General features: G+C 38.7%; 1 protein-coding gene across 1 annotated transcript; it reads right to left on the reverse strand.

The window, feature by feature from the left end:
- Nucleotides 1-5109: 5109 nt before the first annotated feature.
- LOC134816966 (uncharacterized) lies at nt 5110-6445 on the reverse strand. The gene is made up of 3 exons (XM_063826025.1): nt 6385-6445; nt 6110-6245; nt 5110-5758 (listed from the first exon to the last, which is right to left on the reverse strand). The coding sequence occupies exons 1-3, from the start codon at nt 6443-6445 to the stop codon at nt 5110-5112; spliced, it is 846 nt and encodes a 281-aa protein (XP_063682095.1).
- Between the last annotated feature and the right edge of the window lie 3893 nt (nt 6446-10338).

A 10338-nucleotide genomic window follows, 5' to 3' on the forward strand; every position in this document is an offset into this window, starting at 1 on the left:
ATTGACTTGTTGTATTTTATATTTTGCTGCATGCATAGTGTGAAGCTTGTTCGCTCTAAAATGTTATTTTAGTACTTGGTAAGTTTAATGGAAGTTCCTCATATTCCCAATATTACTGGTGTTTAATTTATCTGCAACTTAACCAGGCTGATGAAAGTATACACAAAAATGAATCCTACCAAGACTCTGCTCGCTCCAAACTATGCAATATGGACACTAGACTCCAACAAGCAGAACAGGAGATAGTCCGTTTAGTGAAACAAGTCACTGGATTAATCAGTTAGTTACTGTTTCAGTTGAATTACTCTTTTCATTTGATTTATGTGTCAGATCCAAAATGAAAAACGTCCAAACTTGTTGAATATAAAGGACTTATTTAAAATTTGAAACTTAAATGATTTCCACACAATGTTCCTCACCAAATAATTTTCCTAGGAGACGATGAAGCTAATAAGAAAGAGCTACAAGCAGCACATGATTTGATCGCTCAATCTAACGAAGTAATATTAAAGCTCCAATCTAACGCCCATAGTATGGAGATCATATACAAAAGTATGATCAATCAATTTACTGAAGAAAAACAGTTTCAAGAGGAAATTTCTCGCATTCCGAAGTAACTCAGGAAAACGGGAATCTCTCTTGTCAAGGTGGAAGTGTACCTGATCTCTGAACTATCACAGGATATGGATAATTCTATTCACAGGATCAGCCGAAAGAATTAACAGCTCTTGCAAGATCTAGCTAACTTTGCAACCCAACAACACCTTAGCTCGAATAGAACTGTTATAACATCACTGGATTTGCAATAACCCTAACTTGATACTAACTTAACATCAGAGTTGAAAAATACGTATTTAACGTATTTTATAAAATATCAAAAAAACGTTAAATACGGCGTATTTTATTTTCGCTGAATAAAATTCGTTAAAATACGTTACAAGTGATTTTGTAGCATTAAGAGCTCCAATGAAATAATAAGTACTATTTCTAATTATACAAGTTAAAAGTTTGATTAAAACTCGCGTAGCTCTGTAGTTTATCACATCGCGTATGATTTAAGGGAACTGTGCACGTGCTAAAGCGTACCAAAGCGTGCAAATACGAATTATTTTAACTTGATACTAACTAACATACTCACATCGTATGATACAATCTCTAACAAACAAAACCTACAAGAACCAAGTATAAATGCAAGCATATTGTTTTGATAATCTTCTCGAAGTTTTGATAACGAATAGAAAGATAAATGATAGATATTGACGCCTAGAAGAGGACACGGCAAGGATATTTTTGTTAAACGTCTGCGATCACTGATGTTTGACAAACGGTCGATTTATGCTTATAAAGTTATAAAGTGGTACTTGATTAAATTACTCTGATGAAAATACACAAGGTGTAGTTTTCGTCCATCTTTGTAGCTTGATATGATCTCGTCATTATTTGGAAATATGGTTATAGAGACTGTTCACTCATGATATGAAACATTTAATTTCCGAGCACATGATGTGCATAATTTCCAACCGATTTGGTGGTAATAATATATACCTCCGAGTAAAATGAGCGAACAGTTTCTTCCGAGGAATAATGACTTTCGATTTCAAGTTCATCTGATTTCAAGTTCATCTAAAAGATGAATTATTGCGCTATTGTTAAATAGCCGCATAGTATTATATGTATGTTCAAAGTTTGATATCTCCAATAATAGCTGGATTTTGAGAATTAATACACGATAAAAGGTTACTTGATAAAAGTTACTTGATTGTTATATTAAGTGACTTCAAGTTATTTGTTTAAAGTGACTTGATTGTGTTATTAACTAACTTGGTAACTTGGTAAGGTTTATCCTCGTAGCAGGAAGGGTCATCAGATGTCTGACCACCGTGATGGCGTGTAGTCTACCAAGGAATTCGACCAGCTGCACGTATAACCGGAAACCGGAGGGTTATCCGGTATCAAAGCAAGAAACTTAGACAAACTGACTTTGAAGCTGGCAAACGTTTTCTCGGCTTTCACTTCACTCGGCACCTTATTCCACAGTTTGGATCCTTTTACTGCGAACGAGCTATCATACAGTGTCTGGTTTCTCATCGAACTCGACTTTGATAGAGAAGGAACAACTGCTTTAGTGCCATATCTGGATGTTTCCACAAACTCGATGCTACAGCTATTTGGAACAACGTTATGGTACGTTTTCCACATCACCAAGATGATGTATCTCTCCCTTCTCCGTTGCAGGGACATTAACTTCAAATGAGCTAGCCTCTCCCAGTAGTTTAAGCTGTATAGACCACCAATGCGGCTTGTAAAGGTACGCTGGACCCCCTCCAAAAGCTGAATCTCTGTCGTCTTGACTGGGTCCCACAGCGGACAACAGTACTCCAATAAGCTTCTGACTAGAGACTTGTAGAGGGTCATCATAACCACTTTATCCCGTGTCTTAAACACACTGAACACCCAAGACAGTTTACTTCTAGCTTTGGTGACCATATCCCCGACGTGTTTAGACCAGCTCAGATCGCTTGACACTTTTACACCAAGGTCTCTAACGTTTTCTACGGGATAAAGAGTGACGTCACTAGAAACATTGTAGAGGAGACTTTCTACGTAAAAGGGAAGTTCACTTGATAAGTTCCTCTTATTGTGTAGGTGGTTTAGGAGTTCGAACTTCTGCTCGTGTAACTTCATGTTGTTACATAGGGACCAATCTATAATGCTGTAAAGATCAGTCTGAAGAAGTTGGCAGTCTTCAAGGCAGCTAATTTGCTTGGAAACCCTAGTATCGTCTGCAAAGAAGCTCACTCTAGAATGCTTAACCACGTCCTCTAGGTCGTTGATGAACAACAGGAAGAACAGTGGACCTAAAACACTGCCCTGAGGCACCCCGCTTAACACCTTAGCGCTGTCTGAATGCACACCGTTCACGACAACAACTTGGTCACGACCAGTTAAGAAGGATTGAATCCATCTTAAGAGCTTCTCCTGGAATCCATATCTTTTCAGCTTAAGAAGAAGTAGATCCAAGTCGACTTTGTCAAAAGCTTTCGCAAAGTCGAGGTAGATTGAATCGGTGTCATTTCCTTTCGTGAAACCTTCGTAAATGTCGTCAAAGTGCTCCAACATTTGGGTGAGACAGCTTCTATTTGACCTGAATCCGTGCTGTTTGTCCGATAACAGATCATTAGAATCAAGGTACTGGGTCATGTGCTTTCTGACGACCCTTTCATACACCTTCACTACGTGAGAAGTCAGCGTCACAGGTCTATAGTTTACAGCTTCACATCTGCTACCTTTCTTGAAGAGAGGAGTGACATATCCGGTCTTGTAGTAGCTTGGGACGATGCCAGACGACATAGATTCTGTCCAGATGAGATAGATAGGGACCGCTAAGCTAGAGGTACATCTTTTCAGCAGGATGGAGGGGATGCCATCGGGTCCCGGTGCAGAGTCAAGCTTTAGTTCCGATATAGCGTCCTTTACGTGGTCGAGAGTGAGGACAGGTTCTTTATCTCGACAAGTAATGGGCGGCACCGCAAATTCAGGCATGGATTTGTAGGGGCAGTTAGGGTCACTATAGACTGAGCAAAACTGAGTCTGGAGGATGTTCGCAAGATCCTTCTTCTCTGTGACAAGCTTATTTTCACTATTAAGAAGAGTTGTGATGTTTTGCTTCACTTTGGAGAACGATTTCGCGTAGGAATAAAAGTATTTCGGATTAGCTTTTATCTTATTCACCGCTCTCCTTTCGCCCTCATCAAAATGGTGTACTATAGCTTCCTTAATCTCAAAGCTGATTAATCCGATTTCGTCTTCAAGCTGTTTCATTCGAGCATGGTCGCCGCTGCACTCTGCCGCTGAAAGACGATTCTTGAGTCTGGACTTCTTCCTTCTCAGCGAGTTGTAGACATTCGGTTTTCCTTTAGGAGGTCGTTTCCTTGGGACATTTTCAAGACAAACGTTTAGCACTTTACGTGTAAAATTTATCGGAAATTCTTCAAAGGTAGTGGAACCTCGAACCTGTTTCCAGTCCACACTACTGAGAGCTTCGTTAAGTTCCTCGAAATCAGTATGGTTAAAATCTAGAGCCCGAAAGTTCATTTCGTCCAGATACGTGAGCTTAGCTTCCTCAAGTAATGCAGGGTTAAAAGAGAGGAGAGCATTAACCATGTTAAGTGACTTTGAGAAATACAAGTTACTCGATAAAAGTAACTTGATTGTAGTATATTTTAGTGATTTTGAGTTATTTGTTAAAAGTGACTTGATTGTAGTATCAAGTGATTTTGAAGAATGCTAGTTACTTGTTAAAAGTGACTTTGAAGATTACAAGTAATTTCATAAACGTGACTTGATTTTCAAGCATATGTTACCATGATGCCTATTATTTAATAGGAATATTCATCAACATCACTTAATGGTACTCATAATAACAGGCAATTTTGTCCTGAGTAATATTGCAAATCAATATATATATATGAATATGATGCGAATTTTTTTATTGGCATTAATTTAGACGAAAAACGTCATAGTTTATAAATACATGTGTGTAAATTTTGTGTAATTTTGTGTAAGTTTACATATATTTATCCGGTTACAATTTTACTGACGAGAAAGATAATCAGTCTAAATTAATGCCAATAAGAGTATGTTTTGAAATTTCCAATATACTTAAAAGTCGAACTATGATACTTGCTAAATGTCTTATACATTATAGTGAATATCATATCATGTGATCGTATGCTCCGATTTCCATGCTATGCTATATATTTATTGATATCTTTGTTAACCAGACAAAGAAAAAAGAAACAAAAAAACTTTTAAAAAGGACACCCATCGTTTGCAACCCATGTAACGTTTTAAACGTTGCAAATTTGTTTTTGAGTCCGGAAATTCTTGTTTTATTTTGTCAGGAATCTAAAATACACTTGAAATAGTAATTTATGTAAATAGCTATATTAGTATATTGGTTGAATGAGATTTAAAATCAATAAAATGTATCATGCTCATAGGCATAACTGTGTTCATCAAATAGATGATCAATATAAGTCCAAGTACCAACATCATAATTTTAAGCCAAATTTGCTGAACTTAAAAAACTTAAAATACTTATTATTATCACTCCGGCTTGCTGGTGCTTCTCGAGCCATAGTTTGAGCAAACAACACAAGGATTGTTCCTAACGAAAGGGACCATCTGGACCGCGTTATCATTGCTTACAGTTATACCAGCCACGATCCCGGACTCATTGTTTGGGATCGACCTTACTTGTTTAGCAAGCCGTTTCATCATTTTAGGAGTGAGGACATATATAAGAGGATCTGTTAGAGTGTTTAAGTAAAGGAGAACCTGCGCAGACCATTTGAGCGGACATGTTCCAGTCCTTTTGACAATATCTATGATAATGAACGCTGGAACCCACGATAGAGAGAAGATAACAATCATTATAACTGCTCTGATAAGGAGACTTTTGTTCTTCTTAGTTCCGACTCGCTCGCTCCTGCACATTCTCCACGACATAGCAGAGTAAGCCACAATGTTGACCGCCAGTGTTCCTAGGCCACAGAACGCGGTGGGGAAATGATAGAAGATACTGTGTCGGAGCCACTCAGCAGGTTCACAAACACTACCAGCAGAGTAGTTGACAACAGAGCCGACCTTAGCTATCTCCTGGTAAATCACGATAACGATTGTAACAGATAAGGGAAACAGCCAGCATAACAGGGTGAGTAGATGTTGTCTGCGGTGATGAGCGTGGGTTTTGTAGCTGAAAAGTGCAAATTGGTTTAAAGTAAGGTCAAAGAATAATGGCATTGAGCAGCTTATCTTTAAGTCTTATCTTTAAGAGTTCTGTAAGGGTAAGGAAACCAAGGAAACCAGGGAAACCAAGGAAACCAAGGAGACCAAGGAAACCAAAGAAACCAATGAAACCAAGGAAAGAGGATCGAGAGAAACAGAGCTGGATCAAGGGAATAAAAGGCCGGGAGCAAAGGGATTAAAGGAGTCAGTGGGATTAAGTGGATCAAGATGAAATGGGTCAAAGGGAGAAAACAGGGAAATCTCAAATTATGACAGTCAGTTTAATTATCCAAATTAGAAATAAGCACCCTGCACCAACCTAAAAGGATAGAAAATAGCAGCTAGTCGGTCGGTTGTGATAGGGAGTACTGACAAGAAGTTGGCTGCCGGCAGAATGGATGCCAGATATACTCCAGTTTCGCACAATTGTTTAATAGAAACTGTACCAATAAAACCTGAAAATGTATTAAGTAGCGTGGCAGAAATAAAAAATGATAGAAATAATAATGTGTTACGATAAAAAATTTATATATTTACTCAGAATTGTGTAGACATCAGATTAAAGAGGACCTGAAACATGTTAGTCTCACTTACTGCGACCCCTGAAGATCACCCCAAACAGTGCCATTACTGCGTCAGATACCGCAAGATTCATGTACGCTTGATGGTACGATTTCTGATACTTTCTTTTCCAAGTAAAGTAAATCAGTACACAAATATTGATCAAGAAAGCTACGGTCATAATGCTAATGAAGGTTAGAGCAAACTTGCATTTTTTGCAATCCAGGTCAATCTTCAGTCCGAGTGGATTATGGTATGTTTTCATCCTAAATATTTTGCTCTTGGTTAATACAAATGTAAATCAAATATCAAACTTACTGGGCGGTGCTCAGCCTGTCATTCCGCCGAATCTTTATAGCCTGGGTCCCCTTTGACTTTATAGCCTGGGGTCCCCAGGTAAATATAAAACATGTTTTTAAATTTACCCACAGAACTGAGTATATACGGATACCCAGGGTCCCAGGCTGCAGCTACAGCTGGTCAGCTCTTACTTATACATGGCCCAGGCTGAACACTACAGGGGGGGGGGGGGGGGAGGGGGCAAACACCTACGTACTGGGTATTATTTAACATATTACTTAGTTATGTTTCATATTTGAGACTTTTCAATTGGCATACTTTAACTATTGCCATCATTTGAAAATTTGAAAATTTGAAAATGTTCAAAATACCAGGATTAGAACCTGTAAGACTGGCCTCCGCCCTCCAGCTCGCCATTTTTGACATTCAACATTTAAGCAAATTGATGATGTTCAAAGGGTGCAGGATGTTCAGCTCAACAAAATGCCGGTGAAAATTATTTCGTAGGCCCTCCAGATCCAGTCTTAACCTTAAATTAGGCATAAGTCATTAGCTGAAGTAGCTCTGATACCTCGGATTAGAGCCTGTAAGACTGGCCTCCAGCTGCAGGTTTTTCAGTTCGACAAAATACCGGTGGAAATTATTTTAGGCCCTAAAATTACTTCTCCAGATCCAGTCTTAACCTTCAATTAGCTGAACTGTGCATATATATTATATATCAAAAAACAAGTAGTATAGTGAACAGAAGGATAAAAAACGCGGAAACAGTAATCGTTGAAAAATTAAAGACGAGATCCTGACTGCAAAGTCAGGTCTCATAATTGTAAATTATTGTTGATTCTAACTAATGATAAATCGTTGTAATTATGCCTGCTGGTTGCTCCTTGTAGCAAAAACTAGTTAAGAAAATATGACGCAGATGGCACATGAAACTGGAAACCAAGCCTGAAAACTAAAACTAAAAGTCCCACCTATGCAAACTGGACACTAACAAATATCAGATAGGTGGGAAATTTGTTACAGCTGTTCACCATGCAGAGTCTCAGTAACCTGGGGCCATGAATTCATAAAGCGATGAAATTGGAAGCAGATGTAATATACAAACAGCATAGTATGGTTTGATCAGTTCAATTGCACTCCGGACCATTCTCTGCTAGTAGTCAATAACTACACTGTGGTTACTGTAAGTGTAAGGTATAGTAGAAGATATTATTATTAGAAAAGGAGCGTCAGAATTAAAAGCTTTAAGCCTTTCTTATCACCTTACACATGTATATTGTACATTACACCGCGACCGTCAGTAAGTAAACATTACAAATACAATAGTACAATGTGCATATTGCATATCAATTATTATTTATATTGGTCGAAAGATCGGCTGAAAGAAAGATATAGCAATACCATAAGTATTACCATAAAGCAGTAATCATATGTTAATGTAGTCAATGCAAGTTGTGCGATGGATCGTCCTCAAAGTATTTCAGATCAACCAACCTTCCGATCGAAAAAAAGGGGAAGAGACGCCACCATGCACCAAATCTATAAGTAAATATAATTATAGATAAGTATGTTAGCCGTATATTAGGATATCAGAGATGAACGCGGTTAGGATATGAAACTGGGACAATGCTGATCACCGTATGAACAAACAAAACTGCAACTTATCGATGATATTAATATCACACAGACAGAAAGATAAGATTCTAATTTGGTGCCGAGGCGGCCAATTGATGGCAGGTGGGGTTATTATAGCTGTGGAAACAGCACAGCTATTAGTCCATGGTAGCTGTACGATTATACAGAATTTCATCAATTTGTACAGGACAGTCACAAAAACAATATTATGCTTAATATCATGCTAGTGAATATGTTCCAGTAATTTCTCCATCGAAGTTTCGCCATGATCGATATTGGATCGTTTCCAATAAATAAATAAACCAATCGTTGTGAATCATATTGAAATTACGGCCTGAAATACTTATGAAGCAGGTGGTTGAAAATTGCATTGTCGATCTACAGGTCCAGCAGAACAAATTGATTACTAAACACGATACCTCAATATTCTTCAGCTCTGTTCGGGCAGACAACCGACACAAACAGTCCACTAATTTTTGGGTAGCCCTGCCACTAACCACCTCCAGTACAAATTGAGGAATCATCCCACAAAATTGAAGAACGATGATCAATAATCTGTTGATCGAGCATTCAAGTTGCGTAGTTTCATTTTGCGCCAGGCTTCTTGGATATTGCCTATCCATTTGTTGGTACTATGGATGATGGATATTGCCAACTGCCAGTCATTATCGAAGTACACTCTCACTGCCGTTTTAAAATTGTTAGCTCTCGTTATCGCACTGCTTATCTGTTGATAATTACACCGCTACTGCGCTGCTAGCTTGTTGTGCTGATCTTAACGATGGCAGATTTGGACTTGGAAAGTATCAATTACATGTGGAATGAGATGTTCACCTGGAGCAAAGAGACTCTGAAGAAATTTGGCAAGCCTTACGGAAAGTTAAAGGACATTGCGGACGCTAAGAACTTCAACAGACTGAATAAGCCGGAGATTGTCGATGTGTGTGGTCGATCTTTTGAGTATACGAACTATCTTATGGAGACCGTTGAAGCGTATATATAGCGTATAATAAGAATGTGTTGACTAGACTTCAGGGTCAGTTAATTGAGAAGCAAGAGCAGGTTATCAGTGTTCAGGCCGAGCTATCAGCTTGCAAGACTGAGCAACTAGAAGCGATGAAGAAAACTGTGTCAAGTTCAGTTGCTGATTCAGTGAAAGCGGAGTTCCAATCTTTATACAGCTCAGTCGTTCAAAGTTTGCCAGCACAGTCTCCAGTAATCAGCCCGGAAGCATTGACGTCTGTAGTCAAGACTATTGTTGCAGAGGAGGACCGCAGCAGGAACCTTCTTATCTTCGGTCTGCCTGAGGAAAAAGAAGAGAAGCTTACCTGAGGACCCCAGGCTATTATGTTCATTAACATAATATTTTTGGCGGAATGACAGGCTGAGCGCGGCCCAGTAAAGAGAAGCTCGAATCTCAAGTCAGTGAAGTTCTGGAAACTATTGGCATAAAGCCAAAAGTAGAGGCTCAGAGAATAGGAAAAAAGAAAACGGTTGACTCAACGCGACCAGTTAAAGTTACCACCTCAAACTCGCTCATCGTTAATCAGATTCTGAGGAATGCCAGGAACCTGCGGCAGAGTGAGAAGTTTAAGACAGTTTTCTTGAGCCCTGATTGGTCTGTCGAACAGAGGAAGCTCCGGAAAGATCTGGTACAGGACATGAAGAAGCGGGCACTTGCAGAACCGACCAAAAAGTTTTACATAATAAGGACGGGCAAATTTATTGTGCCGATGAGAGCAACGGTTGACAACTTTTTTTGAGTGTGTGTTTCGTGTGCTGTTTTGATATGTTTTGGACCATGTTTGTGAGGGACATATTGGTAGCTGTAGTTATTTTCTATACAAGACCGAATAGTCTTCAGGCTTTAGCTGAGCTTTAATTTCCGACGCAGATTTGTTGAGCCACTAGTCCATGATGGGGAATATAAACAATATATTTAACTCTTAATGGTCATAGCTACTTTTAATTTTATGAATCATACAGATTTTAAAGTACGCTGGTACGATTTTTATCTGTTATTTTTTGCTGTTCAATATCTATTTTAGTAAA

This window comes from Bolinopsis microptera, chromosome 6 (genome assembly GCF_026151205.1).
Source record: "Bolinopsis microptera isolate Bmic1 chromosome 6, MBARI_Bmic_1.0, whole genome shotgun sequence".
In the NCBI taxonomy this organism is placed as follows: domain Eukaryota; kingdom Metazoa; phylum Ctenophora; class Tentaculata; order Lobata; family Bolinopsidae; genus Bolinopsis; species Bolinopsis microptera.

Excerpts from the sequence above, each read along its gene's own strand:
- LOC134816966 (XM_063826025.1), bottom strand. The coding sequence starts at position 6,445 with ATGAATCTTGCGGTATCTGACGCAGTAATGGCACTGTTTGGGGTGATC. Across the intron at positions 6,246-6,384 it reads GGTGATCTTCAGGGGTCGCA|GTTTTATTGGTACAGTTTCT; the intron begins GTAAGTGAGACT and ends ATACATTTTCAG. Across the intron at positions 5,759-6,109 it reads GCTATTTTCTATCCTTTTAG|CTACAAAACCCACGCTCATC; the intron begins GTTGGTGCAGGG and ends TGCACTTTTCAG.